Source organism: Pipistrellus kuhlii, unplaced genomic scaffold (genome assembly GCF_014108245.1).
Source record: "Pipistrellus kuhlii isolate mPipKuh1 unplaced genomic scaffold, mPipKuh1.p scaffold_m20_p_28, whole genome shotgun sequence".
Classification (NCBI taxonomy): domain Eukaryota; kingdom Metazoa; phylum Chordata; class Mammalia; order Chiroptera; family Vespertilionidae; genus Pipistrellus; species Pipistrellus kuhlii.
The window spans coordinates 6097553-6121291 of NW_023425527.1; the positions used below are offsets into that span (position 1 = coordinate 6097553).

Below are 23739 nucleotides of genomic sequence, written 5' to 3' on the forward strand. Positions count from 1 at the left end.
AAAATGAAAACAACAGACAAATTTCTAGGCATCACTGAACCCTGGTCGAGCTGTGGCTCCGGCATCCCCCACAGGCTGTCGTCCCTGGAACATACCAGCCATGTTTCTCTGAAGCCCCGAGCACTCAAAACATCTGATCCCTGCCCCTTTACCTGGACCTCTGCCCTCCAGCTGACATTTCTCATGGCTCCTTTTCCATAATCCAGCCATTCCTGGAATACCATCCCAAATGGAATATATCTCTATTTGGAAGCGTGAGGCAGTTTTGAAGCGGGGAGAGGGGGGAAGGAAGAAGGAAGAGTCCTGAGCGGAGGAGGGGAGGAGATGTGAGAATTCCACTATCTATGCTTTGAGGCCCTTCCCTTCAAAGTCCCTAAAAGGAATGACTATTAAACTGAATGAGAACTTGCTGTGTTCTAGTAGGCACTGTTCAAAACAATTCCCATTCTTCAATCCAACTGACCCTTGCAATTTGTAGTGCCCTCATTTTTAGAAGTGGAAACTGAGGTCCAGCTTCTTACTCCTCACTTTCCTGCACCCCGTGGCTGATGAGCATGGGGCTTTTGTCCAATGGACAAAAGCAGGCGTTTTCCCTAGTCCCAAGACAGGGGCATTCTGGGCCTTCACCTCAAGGGAGAAAATTCCTAGAGGGAAGGGGCTACGTCAGTCGAAGGCTATAGTCCTTGGTCTACTGATCTGACATCCACAAGAGGTGCCAGTCCCCTCTGGGCAGGGCCCTTGCACCTTCCTCCACAGCCACATGTCATTAGCCGGCCTCCATGAGAACTGTCCTCTAGGGCAGAGGGAGCCTCGTCAGAAGCAGGGATGAGCTCAGAGTGCAAGGAGAGCTGGACAAAGTCCCTGGGAGGCTTCCAACTTAGTGTTTCCTCTGGTGCCCTCACTGCCCAGTTCTTCATCCCTGCACCAGCTGTCCACTAGGAGGAGCCAGTCCTCAACAAGTAGAAATCATGAGTGGGCTGTGTTCATACCTTGTCGGTTAGCATCATCTCCAATCCCTTGCTGTGTGTCTTGATGTGTGTGTTATGGGGTAGGGGAGTTCCACTGGATTGATACAGCTCACAGCATGTGTTTCCCTGGAGTCCTGGGTGTAAGGCACAGGGCCCTCCAGCTTCTGCATCTCACAGACTGCTCCTCTTGCCTTGGCTGACATGGGATTCCCCCTATGAACTCACTCGGGGAAAGACTCTGATAGCTAAAATCCAAGGCTTGCAAACCAAAGCACTCCAGGTTCTTTATGTGCCACCCAGCTTTGACATCCTCTGATGCTAAGATCTAAGAGCTTTATCACTGTAGAGTCCCTGGAGCTTTTCATTCCGCCCAGGTTCTAATTTAATACCATCCTGGGTCTAATGGAGTTAGCAGGATGCAGCCATGCAGAGCTGTGTCAAGCCTCTGGTTGGGCTACAGCCACAGTGCCAGAGGAACATTGGGTCTGCTCATCTCTTTTATGACCACTCTTTTCTTCCTTCCTCCCTCTTTTACAAGTTGTATTTTCTTGAAAAGCACATGGAGCCACTAGGCCCAGTTCCAGCAAAGTCATTAGTCAACAGAGCCAAATATCAACAGTACAACGATTGTAATTTCTTTTGAGAGCCAAATTTTTAAAACTTCTTCAAAATAGACTCGCCCAGGCCGTGGTATTTTGTGGAAGAGCCACACTCAAGGGGCCAAAGAGCCGCATGTGGCTCACGAGCTGCAGTTTGCTGACCACGGCCCTAGGATAATGCAACTCTGAGTGTTTCCTCTTCTTAAACTGGGCATAACTGGTTACCAAACGCAAGGGGTTCATTTGCCTGCGTGCATCAAAGCCCAACCAAAGGTGAGCAGGAGTTTGCAGCAAAGAAAGGAAAAGTTTATTAGCTTAAAAAAATAGGGCCAAGCCGGGAGTCACAGGTGAGGGATAGATCCTCCCTTCCTCTAGTTGATGGACAGATGTAAAGCCCACCTGCAGCCAGACATTCCTGAGCTCTAAACCACCAATCAGCACCTGCCAAATACCCTAAGCCCCTGATTACTAAGTCCCCAGGTCCCTAATCACCAATCAGCATGTGCTGAGTGCCCTAAGCCCCGTCCTCTATCCTTAAAGGTGCTTGTACCCCAGCCCTCGCTCTCTTCCACCCCTCTCTCTGGAAGCAGCCTTCAGGGGTACTCTTCCCTCCAATAAAGCCTGTGTGTGTCCTGCCGTCCCGGTCTTCAGTTACCTTCTCTGTTTCATCTATCAGTGAGCTTGTGCAAAGACCTGGCTACCGGATGGCTTCTACAGAGGAACGGGTTATACAGAGGAAAAATCACTAGTCCTGGTGGAGTGAGCATCATGGTCTCTATTGATTGGTTGGCGCTAGGGTAGGGGGTAGTTGATCATCGCATCTGGTCCTGATGTCAGCCATGGCACTGCTCTGTCTGGTTTCACAAGGCTGTGGTCAGTGGGTCGGTATGCTTTTCTGGATCTGTAGCTGAAACACAACTGAGGCCTAGATACTATCTTTGGTTTAACTAAAACTCTATCCCTGTGGTTAACAGACCCACGGCTTTGCTGCTAAGATTGCTTGATGCTGACCAGAACCTCGGTGTCCTGAGGGCTTAGTGGTCAAAGGAGTGGACATGCAAGGAAGAGGGAGGTGGGGGAGTCAGGATGCTCCTAGGCTGCACATGGCCAGTGTGAATCACAAGAAAGAAAGAGAAAAGTGAAGTTAAAGAAACAGAGTTTCTTTGTGGTTACAACTGCACCTCCCATTTCTATCTCAGCCATTTTGTTCTTGGAACTGGATGGAAAATGTGCTTAGTCCCAGCTCACTGTTTCCTTTCTTACTTTGAAACTCTCCAGGACCCAGTGCCAACTCTGCAGGTTTCAGATCCCGTTTCATCATTCCTGACCATGGCCCTGCTGAAGTGAAAGCTTCCTTCCTCTCAGCCTCCTAACTCTCCACCTCCTACAAAACAATGAGGCATGACTCCATTTAAAAAAAAAAAAAAAAAAAAAAAAGAGGAGCGGAGAGGCTGAGGCAAACTCTAAATCTCCATGGTGTTAAGAGGTGGGGGCTGTGCTCCCATAGAATGTCCTTTTGATTTGGTGGTCCCTATGCCGGTTCAAGACAGACTCACTCCAGCACCGGGATGTCAGTGCCCAATGCCAGGTCGCTGGGTCTCAAAGACTTGAGTCACCTGTCTAGCACCAGCTCACAGCCATTCCCTTTCTCACCTGCCCACCATCCCGTGGAAATCTCCCTCCCGATCTACTGCAATAGCCGTCAGTCGTGTTGTGTGAACTGAGGCCTCAGAGGAAGACTGTGAGACAATAGACAGTAGTCAGAGATGTAAGCAGGATCTGTCTTAAAAGATGGAGTGAGATAAGAGGAGATGGTTCTACAGAGTTAGTTCAGGGTGGACAGAAGGAGAGCTGGTCAGAAGCAGAAATCTCCTCTGTCTGGAATTTAGTCCAGGAAGAGGAGAAGAGTATAGATATTTTAGAATGCAAGCTTGGGGTCCTATTTTAGAGGATCTTGAATGTCAGGATGGACAGTGTGAGTTCAGTTCTGAAGGTGACAGACACTGAAGGTTTCCCTGGGGACCTGAGGCACAGCCTGGGCTGGGAGGAGGCACTGGGTGCTCTCTGAGGTTCCTGTGTACTCTCACGTTTGGTGTCTGCCGCGCCCCCTCTCCCCCTCCTCTATCTTGAACTTGCATGGAAGTCTTTGTCATGACCTCTTTAATTCTCCCATGGGGGCTCAATCTCTAGTCCTGGCTCACCATGGAATGGCTATGTGACCTGCTAGAAAGCATTTCACCTCTTTCTTTTAATGCCCCTTTCCATTGTTTCTTGGATTTGTGATGTCTGATTAACTCTGGGGAGAAGTTGTAAAATGTAGCCAGTACTTAATATTTCCCAGGATAGCCCTAGCTGGTTTGGTTTGGTGGATAGAGAGTTGGCCTGTGGACCGAAAGGTCTCAGGTTCGATTCTGGTCAAGGGCATGTACCTCCGTTGCAGGCTCCTTTCCAGACATTTGCAGGAGGCAACCAATCTATGCGTTTTTCTCACATTGATATTTCTCTCTGTCTTCCCCTCTCTCTTCTGCTCTCTCTGAAAATCAATGGAAAAATATCCTCGGGTGAGGATTTTTAAAAATATATCCCCAGGATATTCCTCCACCTGACCCTGATATTCCTTGGGAATCACTTAAAAAGATGGAGATCAGCTTCCATTGCAGGACACTCATTTCCTTCCCAGTGCTAACTTACCCCTGTCCCCTACTGACTTCCAGTGCAGACCCCGGTCTCAGCACTCACTGGCTCCTGAATTACAAGCATTTGCTTGCGTGTGCTTTAGCTAACTGCTAATGAGGACGTCCCCCAGGGGAAAGAGAAGAAGGTGGAACTTGGGCAGTCTCAAGTTTCGTTTTAACTTGTCACACTGAGATTTCCCCAAATCAAAGGAGGAAAACAAAACCCAAAAAAGGAACATTGCAAAATCAAAGGGATTCACAGTCTTTGAACTCCCTGCAGAACTTGCCTAGGGTGCCTCTTGATATCTATCATACCTGGGATCTGTGTCAATTCCTTCTGGGGCCCAGAGCACTATGCACCTTTGGTTCATGTGAGAATTCGGAGGCCTCATTCTCCCCTGCATCCAGGAGACGCTTTTCATTTCCTCATCTAGAGTAGAGGCCTTCCTGAAGTCCATCTCTGCCACAGGTCTTCACCTGGAAGCATGAAGACAGCTAACAGATATCTGTCCAATAGTCCACACTCTGCGTCCTTGTCTAGCAGCCTCTAGGCCCCTCATTGTGGGCCCCTCATTATCAATATCTATAACAACTAACTTATTAAATATTTTTCATATGCTAATAGCTCACTGGTAATGCCTTTTACCTGCATTGACTTGTTTAATTCACACTCATCTTAACCATAGGGAAACTGAGGTACAGCGAGCTGAAATAAGCATCCAAATCTGGCAGTCCTGCTGCAGAGTTCATGACCTTAACACCATCCTGCCTCCAAGAGACAAGCAGCAAAGAATTCGTCCCAGCCTATTCCCAATGCCCTAAGCCAGTGATCGGCAAACTCATTCGTCAACAGAGCCAAATATCAACAGGACAACGATTGAAATTTCTTTTGAGAGCCAAATTTCTTAAAATTAAACTTCTCCTAACGCCACTTCTTCAAAATAGACTTGCCCAGGCCATGGTATTTTGTGGAAGAGCCACACTCAAGGAGCCAAAGAGCCGCATGTGGCTTGCGAGCCACAGTTTGCCGACCACGGGCCTAAGTGTTTCAAGATAAAAGAAGATAATCATGGGAGAATAAAAGAGAGGGGAGCATAGGTATCTCCTGGCCCAGAAATGGCCAGCATGTCCCAAAGCTGGGGTCATCCCTGACCCTGTGGCCCTGGAGCACATCTGTGAAGAAGCACACCCCTGCTTCTCATAGCCCCAGAGAAGGCCTCGTGTCTCTCCAGCAAGCCTCTTGGGTTGACACTCACATTGAAACCTGTGTGTCACCCTGGCCTTATGCAGCCTCACATTTATAGGAGCCAAAAGTGGGACTGCTCTGGTTAGGTCCCAGAGCTACCCAGCAGGCCAGTCAGGAGTATGCCCGCTTGACATGAATCCCTTCATCGCCTGGCCCACCTGTCATCCTCAGAATGGACTTTCACTGTTCTTTCTATGTTTGCTTCCAGATGCACTTTTTCTATCAAGCATGTTACTGGAGAAACAAGACATCCTGGGGTTGTTCCGTGGGCCTTCCTTGCGTGTGGACTGGGGAGCCCATACAAACCTAATTCTGAGATCTCTCTGGACTGTGTGTATCGGTTCCATATGATGCAATCGATGGGACAGTCCCTAAAGCTGAAAAAAGCTCTCATCCTGAAGTTCCCTTTTTCCACAGAGGAAAATCTGGGGGTGGGATGTGTTTCGAGTTCTGTAACTTTTGCCTTGTTAAGAGATGAATATATTTCCAACAGATGGAACATAAAAGAAATAGGAGTTTTAATGTCTCTCATAAATAAATAAGAAAAGAAACTTCTGCCGAAACTAGTTTGGCTCAGCAGATAGAGCATCAGCCTGCGGATTGAAAGGTCCCGGGTTGATTCCGGTCAAGGGCATGCACCCTGTTTCCCCGAAAATAAGACAGTGTCCTATATTAATTTTTGCTCCCAAAGATGCGCTAGGTCTTATTTTCAGTGGATGTCTTATTTTTCCATGAAGAAGAATACGGTACACATTTATTGTTAAATGAAAAATAAAGGAAATTTATTACCTGTATATGGTACGGTAGTACGTTAGTTGTCAACACAAACCAGACAAACTGTGAATCCTATAGTATCAAGAATTTACTCATTTATTCAATGACAACTATTTCATCATCTTCTGGGACATCAACATAACAATCCAATTCCTGAATTTTTTCCTGGTGAATTTCTTGTGACTCCATTTCTTTCAGAATCAGTAGACCAAATCTCTCATGTTTAGCAATAGCACTGTCTTTATTTATTTATTTTTTATTTTTTGAGAATATCACAATTTTATTGTTGTAAATTCTTGGGGAGGGACAGAAGTAAATTTTAGCTTGAGGAAAGGGGAGGGACAGAAGGGCAAGTCCCACAGGATGTTTTAGTCTGTCCTATTCTATTTTACTGTTATTGTATTACATTTAGTTCAGGCTGACAAATATAAAAATTTCCCTTATTGCTTGGCATTAACCTCTGTTTCTTTTCTTTCAATGTTGTTAATACTGTATCATAAAAATATTTATGTATACACATGACTTCATAACTGTAGATTGTAAATAGTAATTTTGTTATTGTTACGCCCAGACTTCATGATCCCCAAGGACTACCAGGGAGCCGAGTCCAATGCAATAAACAAAAGAGCCTTTTCCATGCTAGCTTGGGCTCTGTCCCACTCACGCCGGCAGCATGGCGGAAGAGAGAGCGAATTTTGCCCAGTCCAGGGGTTTTACTCCGGTCGGTGGTGATGTCACTCCCTCAGCTAACCCTGATTGGTTGGGTGAGGGCTAGGGTTCAATTACAGAATGGAGGATAACTCAGCCCTGCCCTCTCATTCCCCCCTTGTCTAATGTGCCTAGTCAAATCATTGACTCAGCCTACTTCCTTTCACCATAAACAACAAATACAGTTAACAAGACCCTTAGTACCACAGTTCCCATCAGTATTGTCCTCACTGAAGTCCAGTTCCCCTCCTGCAGGCATCAGTTCTCCTCCTGGCCTGTAGTTGCCAGAATCCAGGCCATGCAAGAGCTGGGAGTCATGTAGTCAGGTCTGGGTGCCATCTACTTCAACAGCAGTTGGCGTGCTCAGGATAACAGTGCAGCATCCCTTTGAGTCCTTGGGCAGCAAATTTCTTTACCCACATTGAGTTCCCGGGCTACAGGGTCTGCGGTGGACACTGGCAGTGCATCTGGAACAAGCAAACTGCAGAGCCTGTAAGGACTTGAGCAAGGGAATGGTTACCATACATGATCCCCTCCCAAAAAAATTTGGAAACTTGTCCCAGTAAGGGGTACACCTGGCCCTTAAGAGGGCGAAGGACAGGGGGTTGGTCCAATTTTCACCGATTCTAGGACACATTTAGTTAAACCCTTTTTCCAGAGTCTTACTTTTCCTGTCCTAAGGCTAGAGCTATACTCTGAGATACCTTAGCTACCAAGGTGGGGCTGTTATCTGATACTGGCAGCCCAAATCTAGGTACAATCTCCTGGAGTAATCTCTTGACTACTATAGAGGTAGTTTCCATTCTAGTGGGGTATACTTCAACCTAATCTGAAGTGTCTACAAAAACTAGACCTTAATGCTGGTGGTCTAATTTCTGAAATCCACCTACCAATGCTCTGGGGAAGTTCCCTGGGACCTGAATTCCCAGGGGAACCTCCTTACCTTGCTTAGCATTTACCTGAATAGCACTGTCTTTAAATGAGTACTTCTTGTTAAGGTAGCCTGCTCGCAGTGCATTTGCAATGCAACTGTCAATGATTTTCTCCCATGAATTCTTCACCCAAGTCACAACTTCTTGCAGTTTAGGTTTCACAAAGTTTCCATGCTGATTTCTCTCCATTCTATTTTCAATGTAGTCATTAATCTCCATGCGTAAATAGTCTTTGAATGGCTTGTTTATTGCAATATCAAGAGTTTTCCTGCGGGAAACATTATCTGATCTATTTTTCTTTCGTGAAGAAATGTCTTCATGTCTTTATTGCAGTGAGTGCTGGCTGCATCCCAGACTAGCAGACCTCTTTGGCTCCCTCGCATAACAAGCGGCAACATTAAATCGACCCACTTCCTTATAACTGCTTGTGTGGCCCAGGCTTTTTCAGTTACAAGAATAAAAACACCCAAAACACGTTCAATCTTTTCCTTCTTGCCCTTAGAAATGATTAAAGGTGTGATTTTAGTGCCATCCAGATGAATTGCCAAAATACAAGAAACACGTGCACTTTTGTAAGCAGTGGAGGGAATGTACACTAAGGAGGCACCCCGCTGTTCAATTGTTGTTTGAGATGATTGGCCCATAAACACTGCAGTTTCATCCATAGCAATCATGTTGGAAAGATTGTATTTAGAGAAGTCAACATCATCAATAAAGGACTTGAATGCAAGTGCTTGCTTAATAACTTGAGTATCTTCCAACCTAAACAATGTTGTAGATCTTAAAGACAGTTCACTTCACTGAAGGAAATTATCCAGCCAGTGTTGTGATGCTTTGAAGTCTTCGGGGGCTATGTCAAACTGTGGTGCCATTGCAAGGGCAAATTCTTGAATCTGAGCCCTATTCACAACCAAAGCCTTTGCTCTCCTGTCAACAACCCATTCACAGATCAGGTCTTCCAGCTCGGAAAATAATGGTTGCCGACCTGATCCACACTTGTGCTTTTTAGCATTTCCCTTGTCCACTTGTTCAATGAGGTTACCATACTCTGCTCGCCATTTTCGGACCAATCGGATACTCAACATCTTCTCTTTGCAGAAAGCAGTAATATTTTGGCCCCAAGAGTCTTCCACAATTCCTTTCTTGTACTCCACAGAGTAGCTTTTTCTTTTTGCGCTCATTTCTAGGGGTAAAAAAAAGGAATTGGGGTATCAAGGTGGGGGGAGGGGGATCACTTAAAATGACATGGGGATCAAAGGGGGAAATCAAAATGGCACAGGAGAATCAGAGGGGGGATTACCATTTTAGTAACCCCTTTTGATCCTCCTGTGTCATTTTTATCTCCCTTCCCACACCCCTGTGCCACTGAACACCTTCACCAGACATCCCCCCTATCCCTTTATCAGACATTTATCCCCTGGGGCCTGCCTGGGGACTGTCACTGGGCTTGCTGGGGCCTGGATCTGGGCTGGAGCAGGGTCTGCCACTGACTGAGAACCTTCAGTCATCATGAGGGCAGCCGTGAGCATCACGTAGTGTCACCAGAGACAGACCAGCACTCACCACCTTCGCCGCATCCTGTCCACTCTAATCCTCCTGTTCTTCTACATGCATCTGCGAAAGTCTCCTCCTCTCTCCCACCCCGCACTCACCACTCACTCCGACCTCCGCTCCACCTCCACACAGCAGTGACATCAGGACTCCGCGTAATGTCACTGGTTGCTAGACGCCATTCTGGGCAGCCCTAGCTACCAGTTCACGGTAAATTAATTTTCATTCTGATACAGAGCCTAGGGGGGGGCCTTATTTTCGGGGGGATGCCTTATATTTCACTCAGAAGGAAACCTGTAAGTAGGTCTTATTTTCAGAGGATGTTTTATTTTCGGGAAAACACAGTACCTTGGTTGCTGGCACATCCCCCGTAGGAGGTGTGCAAGAGGCAGCTGATTGATGATTCTCTCTCATCTATGTTTCTAACTCTCTATCCCTCTCTCTTCCTATCTGTAAAAAATCAATAAAATATTTTTTAAAAGAACTTCTAAGCTAAAGAGATTATCAGGTAATTCACAAGATAAAAACATTAAAGCTGCAATGTTTTATTATGAAAATACCAACCGATAAATAAGAATTTACACAAACTGGTCCTGGAATGTTTTGTTCCTACTTACTTTTTTCTTTCTTTCTTTCTTTTTAAATATATTTTTATTGATTTCAGAGAGGGAGGGAGAGGGAGAGATAGAAACATCATTGATGACAGAGAATCATTAATCGGCTGCCTCCTGCACACTGCCTACTGGGGATTGAGCCTGCAACCCAGGCAGGTGTCCTTGACTGGAATCAAACCCCAGACCCTTCAGTCCGCAGCTGATGCTCCATTTGCTGAGCCAAACCGGCTATGGCTGTTTCTACTTACTTTTTAATTGTAATACTTTCCTTCAATAAAGTTAAGTCAATTTTATGTGTGTTTCCATTCCGCATAGCCACCACCCTGATCAACATCTGTGGAATTTTTCCAAACCCCAGCAATCTCCCTCCTGCCCCCTTCCTCCTGCCTGTTAATCACCCCCAAAAGGAACTGCCAACCCAAATTCTATCATGATATGTTAGTTTTGCCTGTTACAAGATTTTTTTTTTAACAAAGCATTGAACATTTCTTTAAAAATAATGTGCTTGTTTTCTACTACTGTTGGAATAAAGTATCACAAAATTAGTGGCTTAAAGCCTTAAACAAATTAATTTCTTTTTCTGTCTCATCTCTCTTGTAATTAGAGTGGGCCCACCTGGATAATTCAGAATACTCTGTTCTCCAGGTCTTGCCTTGAGTCACGTCTGCAAAGATGCTTTTGCCATGTAAGGTAACAATCAGAGATTCCAGGGATTAGGGAGTGAACATTTGGGGGTTGCCCATTATCCTGCTTACCACAATGTTATCCAAGGTGAACTTCTTAGAAAGCAGTGTGGTGATAGGTATTAAAGTACATTTATACATTGTGATGTATAATTCCACAGCTGCAGAAATAAAGCTATAGGTCAGGATTTTTAAACTGCATTTTTCATCATAATGTTAATTTAAATTATTCTTAAAGTAAAAACATAAGTACTATACATGCCTGCTATAGTGCAATGACTTAATTCATGCTACCCAGCCAGCCAGAAACCCGGGATCACAGCAAATGCTCCAGCAGAGAAGGTCTAGAGACTTCTATCCACATCCCAGTGAAACCATCCTCCCGCCCCCAAAGCCCCAGGAGCAACTGAACAGCTCACTCTATCAAGACAAAGTCCTAGATCCCAGAATACCATGGACTTGCCCTCACATTAAGTCTAACAACCCTGCATACCCCTCTTCCTCAAAGACCTATCCCCAAACATCATTCAAAAGTGTTTCCTAACATTCTAGCTGAGTCCATGGAGGTATAAAGGACAAGAACAGATACTACTAGATCATTCACTGAGTCTCAGGAGGGCCTCTGTGCCCAGAAAATGTTAGGGGTGAGTGGGGAATTATGGTGCAAGGGCTTGATGGGGTAAGCTACAGGTTCCCAAACCCACAAACAATCTGTCTGTGCTCCTCCTGTGAAGACAAATCAAGGAATCGTCCTTGAAACCTATTACATTTCAGCTGGGACCCCACTCACTTATTCCTGAAACATAAACTTATAGACACAAAACATTGCAGATTCTGAGGCCTCCATTAGAAGGAAGACCTTATCCATACCAAGCACCCAACAGGGCGGCCCAATACATAATCAGGCATTCTGGTTTTAAATATGTTCTAAATTGTGTTGTTGTTTTTTAAGATTTTATTGATATTTTACAGAGAGGAAGAGAAAGGGATAGAGAGTTAGAAACATCAATGACAGAGAAACATCGATCAGCTGCCTCCTGCACACCTCCTTACTGAGATGTGCCTGCAACCAAGGTACATGCCCTTGACCAGAATCGAACCTGGGACCTTTCAGTCCGCAGGCCGACGCTCTATCCACTGAGCCAAACTGGTTTCGGCTATGTTCTAAATTGTTAAAGTGATTCTGGGAAAACAATTTTCCCACCCTGTACCTCAGTTTACATATCTGTAAATGAGACATTTGAACTAGGTAAATTGCTCCCAAATTGGCCCTGGTTAAAAATCACCTGGACCACTTCAAAAATTCGAAACATCATCTTCAAAAGTTCTGAGTCACCCTGTTGGAGTGGGTTAAGGCATATCTTACCAATAATTTCCCAGGGCACCCTGATATTACAGGCAAATCTAGGGACCCAAGCATTGGACAGTCTCTGGGGTTTCTGGGCACCTCCCTGTAATCTTCTGCCTGGTTCTTCCAGTTAGGAATTGCATATGGCTCTGGTTCTGCCATCCCCACTCACCCGTCCTGATTTGTCATAGAATAGCTGGAGTATGAATTCTAGGCACTGCTTCACCCTATGCTTCTGCTGGTATGCAACCTATGACAAATCATTTTGTCTCTATGATTCTTTCTCTCATTTGTAAAGGGAAAAGTTTAAATAAAATAATTCCAAATGTCTCTTCTGACACATTCCATTAGTTCCCGACTTTTGAGAACACTTGGGACAGAAGGGAAACAAAACAAACAAAAATAAACTAATATCCTGATTTCCAGAACTATTTCAGCACATTCTTTGAGAACCATGTAAGGATCCAGATGTGTTTCCACAGTGGGGTGACCATTCTTGCCTCTGTTCACAGACAGCTGTTTCTGACTTTGAGTTTCCCTTCCCAGCCACTGAACCATAGGGAGGTTGTCCAAATAGCTTTAGAAGATGCTCAGTGGGAAGACACCAAGGAGAACAGACAGAGGAGAGGCGCAGGGACCACTTCCTTAAACAGCACAGCCAGGCTTCTGGACAGAGCAGGTGCTGAATCAGCATAGCCTAGTTTCATTTTAATTTTTTATTGTGGGATTTCTCAAACTCAGTTGAGAGAGAGAGAAATTGCATAATCAAAGAGACTTGCCAATGGAGACCTCTGAGCTCCCTGTGGAACTAAGACCCCGGTGCCCCTGGGTCAGCACTGGGATCTGACTCCAGTCCCTCTAAGACCCCACAACATTCCTCTCTTGTGGTTTATGCCAGGATCCCAGGACCTCTATTCCCTTCTGTGTCTGGGACACCCTTTTTCTTTCTTCGTGTATCACGCAGATGTTCCCAGGAGTCTATCCCTGCCACATATGTTCACTTGGAAGCAATTTTACTAATAAGGAGAACTTTTACAAAACACAAAGAATCACATGCTACGGTCTCTTCCTAGCATGTTCTAGACAGTACAGTCACATTATTTGCCTATTGATTAACAGCTAGCTTATTGATTACCTACCACATGTTACTCGGAAAAGCAAGTTATCAATGTCAGATAATTTAATATTTGCAATAAATTCCATTTTCACATTTGAAAAGTAAAGAATAGGTAAGAAATTTTCAGTATAAAAAAAGTGAAATAACTTGTGCTTTCTCTGACATAGATATTAACTCGTGTTTCTAGTAACCAAGTTCAGACTTTCAATCTATTCTGCTTCTCCCAGGGCTGAGGGCTAAGAACCATTACCTGCTGGTTCCTGGCATCCTAGTTTCTCTGGTCTCTGATTAGATCCTTTGAAAACAATCATAGAGGAATTAAATTATAGAACAGCTTAAAACTTATTTAATCCAAAAATAGCAACTATGTTTCATAGGTAGTACCACCTTCTGTTACTGTACCCATATGGCAGACATCACTAATCAATCACAGCATTTTATATTCAACTAGATTTGCATAGTAGTCTTTTATTATATAGGATATTGAAATATAAGTTACTAGTATGTGCAGTAAAGTGCAGAAATTTCAAGTGTACACTTACACAAATTTTACATATGTAGACAACTATTTAACCACCACTCCCTTGATTAAGATATAGAACATTCCTGCCTCTCAAAAGCTCCCTCATGATGTCAATATCACAAAGGAAACCGCTATCCCACATATTATTAAACATATTTTTATTAATTTCAGAGAGGAAGGGAGAGGGAGAGAGATAGAAACATCAATGATGGGAGAGAATCATTGATCAGCTGCCTCCAGCACGCCCCACACTGGGGATTGAGCCCTCAACCTGGGCATGTGCCCTGACTGGGAATTGAACCGTGACCTCCTGGTTCACAGGTTGATGCCCAACCACTGCACCATGCCGGCCAGGCCATACTTTTTGAGCTATGGAATTGATTGGAGATATTTCATCAGCTTTCTAATTGACATCTGTAGACCACTTCACCCAACAAAAACGAGTGAAGGGAGCTGGGAGACCTTCCTCAAGCAGGCTTGTTCCACTTGAACCTGCATAACATATTGGGCTTCTTCATCTAACTTTACTTGAAAAGAAACCTTAGTGTCTAAATAAAATATTTGGAAACCACCAGCCTAGAAAGACAGTATGTGCTGTCCAGTTGTTAGGCTCCACACCATAAGTTTTCTCAGTCCTTGAGACTTGGAAATTCCTGATTCCGCCATTCTGCCAAGAAGCAGCCTGACTAATTTAGGATGCATGGACCTGAGTCTGAATACAGGCAAAGCCAAGGGCCCCCTCCCAAGCCTTCTTGGCCCTGGGGAGGGGGGGGGGAAAAACTCTTGATTCTCTTCACTCCACTGTGACCTCAGCTTCCCTTCTTCCTTCCTAACAGATCACTTTCCATTTCAAAGAAATTGCAGCCCTTCCTGATCTGATGAGATCACTGCCTCCACTTGGCTGAGCACAGCCACAGACCCCTCCTCCACTTCTGCTCCACGCAGTCCGAGCAACAATGGAAACTCCAGTTTCCTTCTCTCCGTGTCTGGAGATAGCTCCCAGGTTCTGGTGCCTACTCAGCACTTTCAGGGTCTTACTTCATCCTTCCTGCATCATGACGCGGGCCATGCTCCCTGCCTCCTATAAAAGGCGGGCAGAATGGCCAGACCAGCCAGAGGAGCAGAGAGGTCAAGGCCAATCCTGAAACCCGCAACTCTCAGGCCCAGGCTCACACTCACGCCCTCCGCCATGAACGTCTCCGCAGCCCTGGTGTGCCTGTTGCTCACAGTAGCCGCCTTCGGCACCCAGGTGCTCGCCAATCCAGGTAAGGAAGGCCCTTCTCTGCCTAGGGGCTTAACGTTTTCATGACTGCAGGTACGAACCTCTCAGTCTCAGTCATCCCAGGCTTGTTGCAACGCCTGAGAGGGAGAAAGTGGAGGCAAGAAGGGAAATGAGGGGAGCGGTCATATCCCAGCTGGTCAGAGGCAGAGCCAGAATTTGGTGCCTGGGCCACAGAGGCTAGTCCCTCTGACCTGTCCCAGCTTTGGGACACTAAATGCAGCCACTACATCGGTGACCTTCTCACTGTTTGGGCATGTGGCACCGAAAAAAAAAAAGGGACCCTTTCTCATTGTGGATGTGAAAGACGTTTTGGGAAGTAGTGGAGAGGAAGAAATGCCTGCTGGAGGTTTCACGTTTTTATTACGGTCAGTGGGGTTTCCAGAACAGTGGCTGTGTCAAGCATCCAGAGGCATCTCCGCATGTGACATGGGTCAGCTCTAGAGCTACAACTGGACAAAAAGCTTGGAAGCAAAGTCTTAGAACTTATCTTTCCAGTGTCAGAAGTTTTGGGTCAGAAGCCCCTTATAATAACCCTACAGGATTAGCCTTGTTACTCACGATTTTCCCCTTCCCTGTCATTGGTGAGGGGCCCCATCGTCAATGGGGGAAACTGGCTCACAGGTGGCATTGTATCTGTGGGATCTGGGCGAAGGCACTGAACTTGGGAGCGGTGGGTCCTAGTTGGGTCTCGTGTATTTTTGCTTTGTCTTCCCCTGCCTTCCCCTCCTTCCCTTCCAAATGCATGTGCTCACGACACATCCTCACTGTCTCCTTCTTCGCAAACTGTTTTTCCAGAGTCCGTTTCCATCCCCATCACCTGCTGCTATAATGTGGTCAGCAAGGAGGTCCGCATCCAGAAGCTGAAGAGCTACACGAGAGTCACCAACAGCCAGTGTCCCCAGGAAGCTGTGATGTGAGTGAGCCATGTCCTGACACCCTGAGCCTAACACTCTGAGGTCAGGACTCATGTCCACATGAGTCAGATTAAACGCACCAGCTAATCCAATGGGCCTTCTCCCCGGTCGAGAAACGGAGCCCACGAGAAGGGACCTACCCTCCCTGCAGGCTCCCCTTCTAGGAGCTTGGTCAGATCACCCACGTTTCCTCAGCCAGGAGCCTGCAGGGCTTCCCCAGGGACAGCAAGAGCAAGCTTCCTTTTCAGGACTCTCCCTCCCATCCTCCCCCCATCTCCTTCTGTCCCAATCCAGGCCCCTCACCAAGGGAGCAAGGGCTGATCAGGTTTGGGAGCCAATGGGTCCCACGCCTGGGCAGAATCCTCAAGGTGCTCCATCTGATTGCCTCACAGCTTCCAGACCAAAAAGGACAAGGAGATCTGCGCGGACCCCAAGAAGAAGTGGGTTCAGGACCTCATGAGCCTCCTGGACAGCAGGGCCCAAGCTCTGAAGTCTTAACACATCACACCTGCATGGAGAGACCGTCAGAGCCTGAGGAAACCCTTATTTATTTCCCCTCCACCTTCCCCAGGTGTAGGATGGTGTTATTTTATTGCCATGTACAAAAAAGTGGTGCTTGAGTTCCTAATGTAAAACACAACATTTCTTAAGTAATATTTAACTAAATATAAGCTATTGGTGGTTTGGCCAGAAATCCTAATGAATGAAAAGTGCCGAATCTGGCGACCTTTCCCTCCCCTGTGAGCCCAGCTAAGTGCCCGGCCGGAGTGATTGTTCTGTCTCCCGTGCCTCCCATGTTGGGAATCCTTCCGTGGGTTGTCAGAGTGGGAACACTTCTGGGCTTTTGTAAATATAAACTGTGTAATGTTGTTGATGAAATTAATGTTATTAGGTTACTATGGGATGTTCAAATAAAAATATATACAAGGTTAAACTACTTGTTCTTATTTTTTATGGGATAACATTTAGCTGGGAGGGAGAAAATGGCAGCAATGGGTGGCAATTTGGGGTACAGGGGCCATCCTCTAAGAAATCTTTTGGACTCGACTGAGGATGAGGGAGAACCTAACAGGGCCAGATCAAGCTGTTTCAACCCTCTGGCTCTAGCCCGAGACATCACATCATCACATGCCCTAATCCCCATAGCGTCTTACTTCCCATCTTCTAACTTCACCAGAGTGTCTCTGTCTCTCTGTCTCTCTGTCTCTCTGTCTCTCTCTGTCTCTCTCTCTCTCTCTCTCTCTCTCTCTCTCCCCCCCCTCTCTCTCCCCCTGTTTTTAGGGAGAGTGGAAGACAGAGGGAAAAGACAGAGAAGCGTCAACGTGAGATAAACACATTGATTGATTGTCTCCTGCATAAGCCCTGACCAGGGCCTGGGCCAGGGAGGAGCCTGCAACCAAGGTGCGTGCCCTTGACTGGGATCCAACCAGGAACACTTTGGTCTGCAGCCCAATGCTCTATCCACTGAGCCAAACTGGCCAGTCTCTCTCTAGATCTCTTGCAGCAGTCTTTAAACTTTTCTGTAATAATCGCAAGTTTTCACCATCTAATGAATTCTCTCCAGCCCAGGGTAACACCCCAGAAATGAATCCTAATTTCTGAGGAAAGTAGATGTTTATTACCCAGAGGAGCACTCAAAGCTTTCCATCGAAGGGGGATCTTCAACAGGCCTGGTCTTGCGGGGCAGCATACCGTGGGAAACAAAAAGGGCTCTTCAGAGCTGGGACAGGAGAGGGAGGGGGGGAGTGAGCCAGAGGAGGGAAACCCATCCAGCTGAGCTATGAGAAGACAGAGGAGTTGAGAGTTTTACAAATAAAGTTTGGAACCAGATCTTAGGGGCTCTTGAATTTCAAGTGGGAAGTCAAGGAGTCATAAGGAGGCACAGAGGGTTTTGAAACAGGAAGAGGAAAGAAGGAAGGTGTCACATTCCGAGGCAGGCGGCAGGAAGAATAGCCTGGCATCTGAGTGCAGGAGAGAGTGTGAGGGGAAGGCCGGAGAGCAGGCCACTGCAGTGGTGCCGAGGAGATGGGGATCTGAGGAAGGGCGGTCCTGGGGGTGGGGTTAGAAAGGACAAACCAGAGGGATGTGCTCAGTGTTGTAGCAGAAGGAGAATCATTGGCCCAGGTCATAGACCCTTCTCATTTTTTTCTTTTTTCTTTTAATATATTTTATTGATTCTTTTACAGAGAGGAAGAGAGAGAGAGAGAGAGTTAGAAACATCAATGAGAGAGAAACATCGATCAGCTGCCTCTTACACACACACACACACCCCACTGGGAATGTGCCCTTGACCAGAATCGAACCTGGGACCTTTCAGTCTGCAGGCCGACGCTCTATCCACTGAGCCAAACTGGTTTTGGCAACCCTTCTCTTATAATCTTGAAAAGCAGCTATGTATTTAGAGGGCTGGCACCCCTGAGATACAAAATAAATTTATCTCCATCCCTGTACCCCAATCCCAAGAACTTGCAAGCCTCCATTTGAAGGCATGGGGTCACCTTTCCTTCAAAGACACTTAAGAGCAAAATTCCCTGTTCTTCATGCTTATAGCTGGCTCCTTTTTCAGACAGGAGGCCCACCATGTGGAGGCACGAAGACCAGATTCCTCATGAAGGGAGAGAGGATTGTCGTCCTGCAGCCCCAGCTCCTCAGGACCCGTCATTGTCATCGTGTAGAGACGCCATGGTTCTGATCCCCCTGGAAGCAGAGACCTGGCTTCTGATCCCACAGCTGGCCCCGCCTCTCCGGGTCACTTAGGGCAAGTCAACTTCCCTCTCGGGTCTTAAGATTCCCCACTCAAAAGTGGAACTAGCACTGTGTCCCAGGCAGGAAATGAGGGATGGGGCAGATGACCTCACCAGCACCCTCTAGCTCCAGGAGCCACACCTTCTGGAAACTTGGCATTGTCTGATGGCCAGGGTAGAGTGGGGAAGTAAAATGCCTAGAGTACAAACCAGCAAGCCAGGTAGGAGCCCTTCCTGTTGGCAAACACCCGTTAGTCAGATATATCACCTGTCTGGAGGTAAGCTTCCGAGTCAAGTCCAAGGCAGCAGCTCCAAACTGCAGGAGGGATAAGGCAGCTAGCTACGTGCCAGCCAGGTAAGAGGTGTGCCTCCCAGCCACAAAGGTGCTATCCAATCCTAACCTATTCCTTCCACAGTCTCTAGGCTAAACTGGCTACGGAGATCTTGGCCCAGGGGCACAGGAAGTACCTGGACCACAAACCCCAAAGGCCAGAGGCACGAAGACTCATCTGGGACGTGCCAGCAGGCCACAGTGTAAGGCAACCCACTTGTTTTCCCTGAGCATCGCCCAGCTAGCTGCGCCCTGGGATTGTGCCGTTACATTCCAAACCACAATGAACTGTGACATCCAACAGAGTGTCCCAAGTGACACGTCCTCTTACGTTATTGATGTTTTATGTGCCAACTGGAATGTTTGTGTTTTGAAAATCCATGTCCTTACATTAACCGGTTCATATATGTAAGCTGCAATTCCTTCCCTTGCCAACAGGAGGCAAAAAACTGGGGAGGTTACTTGAGCTGACTGGCATCCTCTTGGGCTCCCTTCTGATATCACCCTCTGCTGAGGCTGGCAGTGTGCTGGGGCTGTCACCACTTCACTCACTCAGTCCCTGCTCCGTGTCTCCTCACTGCTTGCTTTCTGCCCCTCAGGCTTCTCCTTAGGCGCCAGCTCAGGTCAGGAATTGGCTCAGCCTGCATCTCTACCAGAGGCTCAGAGTGTAGGAGGGAGCACAGTAACGCTTCTAGAAGAATAGCAAGGACATGCAATTGGCTACACCATGAAAAACTGCTACCCACCCATCAAAATGGATAAAATGGGGAGACTCAGACAACCCAGGGTTGATGGGAATGTAGAGCAAATGGAGCATTGCTGGTGAGAAACTTAGAAAACAGTTTAGCCGTTCCTGTTGAAATTAAACAAACGCATATTCTATGACTCAGAAGTTGCACTTGTAAGTAAATATTTAAGATAAATGAATCCATACAGACACAAAAAGGAATGAACAAGAGTGTTTATACGTCTGTTCATAATAGCCCCAAACTGGAAGCATTCCCAATGTCTATCAACGGGAAAATATATACAAACAGTGATGTGTTTATTCAGTGGACTCTTAGCAATGAAAAGAACAAAGCATTGATATTTTTTAAAAGCATTAAGCGTAAGACTTCAGAAATAAATGCATTCCACATAATTCAATTTAAATGAATTCAATAATAGGCAACCAATTTTGTAAAAACACTTTTTAAAACATACTTTTACTGATTTCAGAGAGGAAGGGAGAGGGAGAGAGAGATAAAAGCATCAAAGAATTATTGATCGGCTACCTCCTGCACGCCCCACACTGGGGATCAAGCCTGCAACCCAGGCATGTTCCCTGACCAGGAATTGAACTGTGACCTCCTGGTTCATAGGTCAATGCAGGACCAGGCCATCGATTTTGACTGAAATCAAAATAATGATCACCTCTTGGAAATGAAGCCCTGACTTAAAAAATATGCAAAAGAACCTTAAGAGGTGCTGAAAATATCAGTCTTGATGTGAGTGGTGGTTATATGTTGTATACATAGATTAAAAAGTAATCAGGCTATACCTATAAGATTTGTGAATTGTATTATATGTGAAATATGTAAGAATATTAAAGTACATTTGAAAATATGTTTTAATGGCCTGAAACTTCATACTATTGACCCACAACCTAATTGCCATGTCTCTGAAAGCTCCATGTTTATCAACAGTGATGCTGATAAAGATGTGACAGCGTTACTTGGAATCCCAGTGAAATAGACTGAACGCCCAATAGCAAGGTATGGATGGTCTAGATCAGCAGTCACAACCTGTGGTCCGCAGACCACTGGTGGTCCATGAGATCCAAAAAGTTGGCAACCGCTGGTCAAGATTACTATTCAGCCATTAAGAACTTAAGCTATTGAAGGACATACAAGGACTTTGACAAGATTGTGACATAACATTAACAAACAAACCTGAGACTAGCCTGTAGCTAGTAAAAATCTTGAAATTTTCACAAGGAAAGAATAAAGACCAACAATATTTTCTCTGTGGTTAAGTCTTAATGCTGAGTGTATAAATGGCTGTGTAACATTTTTATTCTTTTTAAGAAATGCTTTCCAAGTATTTTAAGTCAGCACATACGTTTAAAAAAAAATGTAAAAATGTTCCTATAAAATTGCTGCTGCAACAGAAAAACTTCCCCCCCTCCCTTTTTTTTTTCATAGCTCCAGCCCGAGCCAATACAAGATTGTTTCTATCTACTTAGTCACGAGAAGGAGCAGTCCCAGGCATGCATCCTGGGGTTTCCCAGAAAAAAAATGAAAGCAGCCAAAATTAAAAACTGTAGGCAACTTAATGGGCAACAGAACCAATGGTAAGAGGCCACAACCCAAGGGGGTAGGGACAATCCTGCTTCACCCTGTCTGGTTTGGAAGATAAATTATATCATAATTATCCCCCCCACCCCAGTTTTCTTAGACCCCTCAGTCATCAGTAAGCAGTCACGTTGGACTGTATGCCCGGTCCAGAGAATGCCCAGAAAGATGACCTTGGGCAAGCTTTGGTCCCCTGTGAAAGTTTGTGTGGGCTGGGAAGCCTTCATTATCAAGACACGGTTTAACTCGGGGCTCAAGTGATTCCTGTTGGGGCCAGCGGAAAGGACAGAGCTGCAGGCAGATGAGAAGGGAAAGTAAGACGGTCTTGCAGTGTTTACAGAGTGGTGGCTGGACTTCCCCTTCAGGGTCGCAATGCCATGTTCTCTTCCCTGCAGGCGTGCCTTTCTCCGGAGAGACCCAGTCTCCAGTTAGTGCTGACTCCCTCCCCTTTTCGCTAGCCACCCCCGCCACCGGATATCTGTTCCTTTCAGTGGAAAGGTTGCCCTATGTCAACCCTCCGAGCCTCCAACAATAAAATGAGTTGGGCAGGGAGAAGCGTAAGCACAGAGTGGTAGAAATGGAAATGACTGCAGGCTTCCCAGGCATCATCTGACTTGACTCCCACAACATCACAACGAGGCAATAATTAGCTATCAGTTCCTCTTAGGAGCTAGCGAGTTAAATAATTTGCTTCAAATTGCACAACTAGGAAGTGGCTGACCCAGGACTTGAACCCATGTCTGTCTGGCTGACTCAAGACTTCAGGCTCCTAAACACACTCTCCTCTGAGATGTTGGGTCCTGACACCGAGGAAAAGGCAGACAGAGTGCTTACAGCTAGGAGGGTTCTCGTGCCCTCACCCACTCAGTTTGGAGGAAAGTTCAGGGCAGGCATGGGGGAGTGGATTCTGAGCGGTAAGTGACATACAAGATTCAGTGGGCCAAATTCATGGACGTGGGCCTATTTCCCCAGAATTCAGAATTGCTTGTGTTGGCATCAATACCTGGCATGATGTGAGTGTTCTGTGAGGTTGGCTAATTAGAGTCTAGACTTAAACAGAAGCCTGTAGTCGGTGAGGTTGAAATTCTAGAACTTCCCTGGGAGGTTAGGACGGTGTCTACATGGTTCAGGGAGGTGGATCTGTTGAAATGGATCTGTTCTGTGCAAAGGGCTCCGCCACCCCCTAAGCGCACTCCGGGGCAGGCCAGGGGACACGTCCATGATGGGGGCGCTGTGAGATACGTGGGGGAGGTCGTGAGAGGTGCCAGCACCCTTAGGAGCCCTCCGGGGGCTTTTCACCATGTATGAGAGGTGGCCACGGGACAGCTGTCATTCCATGGTCCTCAGACTTCAGTGCACACAAGGTCCACCTGGAGGGCGTGCTAACAGGCTGCCTTCCCAATACAGGGGATTCTTGACGTCGTCGTAAGGATGCCAACAGCTGTCATTTTTGTGCTCCTAAAATATATGAGCAGCCCACCCCTAGGACCCCATTTGGAAGGGCCTCTCTGACACTCAGACGTGTCGGTCTGGGATCCCGAAAGAAACAGAGGATTCTTACATTGGAATGATTTGAGGAAAGTTTGATAAAAATGCTGTTTCCCAAGAAGTGGGCTGGGTGTGGAGAAACCACAGGGGTGCTAATAACAGGGTTGTGCCCTCCCATTAGTCCCAGGCTAGAACCTTTCCAAACGCTATAGCCATTCTCCACAGTTTTTATTGATTTTTAGAGAGAGAGAAAGGTAGAAAGATAGAAACATCATCGATCTGCTACCTCCTGTCCTGCATGCTCCCCACCAGGGATCGAGCCTGCAACCAGGGCATGTGCCCAGACCTGGAATCAAAACATGACCTCCTGGTCCATGGGTTGATGCTTAACCACTGGGAAACACTGGCCTGGCTCTTGTAGATTCTTGACAAGTATTTGTGTCAGTTATGTAAGGCTCAACATGAGTAAGGCGCACACTTTTTTTCTGTATTCTCTGGAAGAAATTGTGTAAAGTTGAAATGACCGCTGGAGTGCTTTGGAGGAGCGATGACCACCCCTAGAGCTGGAGAGAGAAGGGCAGAGCAGGGCTCCCCAAAGCTGGCGAGAGCCATGGAGAGGTGGTGACGAGTGAAGTGAAACACTCCGTTGAGAGCTGGCTGCACCCAGGCTAAGGCAAGGGTGGAGACAGCAGAGAAATAAGTACCCCACCTTAACTCTTCTCCCTTTCCAATGCCCAAGGGGCTCCCCAGTGTCTGAACCCAACCTGAAGCCAGAGGACCTGCAGTCCCATTCCTGTGATCTACCCAGGTGAGCTTCCCCAGCCACAAAAGAGGATGGAAAAGAATGGGATGTGTGTCTAGAGGGACGAGCTTGCAATCTTCTTGTTGGTTTTGTGGGGTTTTTTATAT

The 23739-nt window shown here is 46.4% G+C and overlaps 1 protein-coding gene across 1 annotated transcript; it reads left to right on the forward strand.

Moving 5' to 3' along the window:
* Positions 1-14802: 14802 nt before the first annotated feature.
* LOC118728046 (C-C motif chemokine 8-like) lies at positions 14803-16868 on the forward strand. The gene is made up of 3 exons (XM_036454225.2): positions 14803-15003; positions 15816-15933; positions 16327-16868. Exons 1-3 carry the CDS (start codon positions 14838-14840, stop codon positions 16430-16432), a joined length of 390 nt encoding a protein of 129 aa, XP_036310118.1. The 5' UTR covers positions 14803-14837; the 3' UTR covers positions 16433-16868.
* The last annotated feature ends 6871 nt before the right edge of the window (positions 16869-23739 follow it).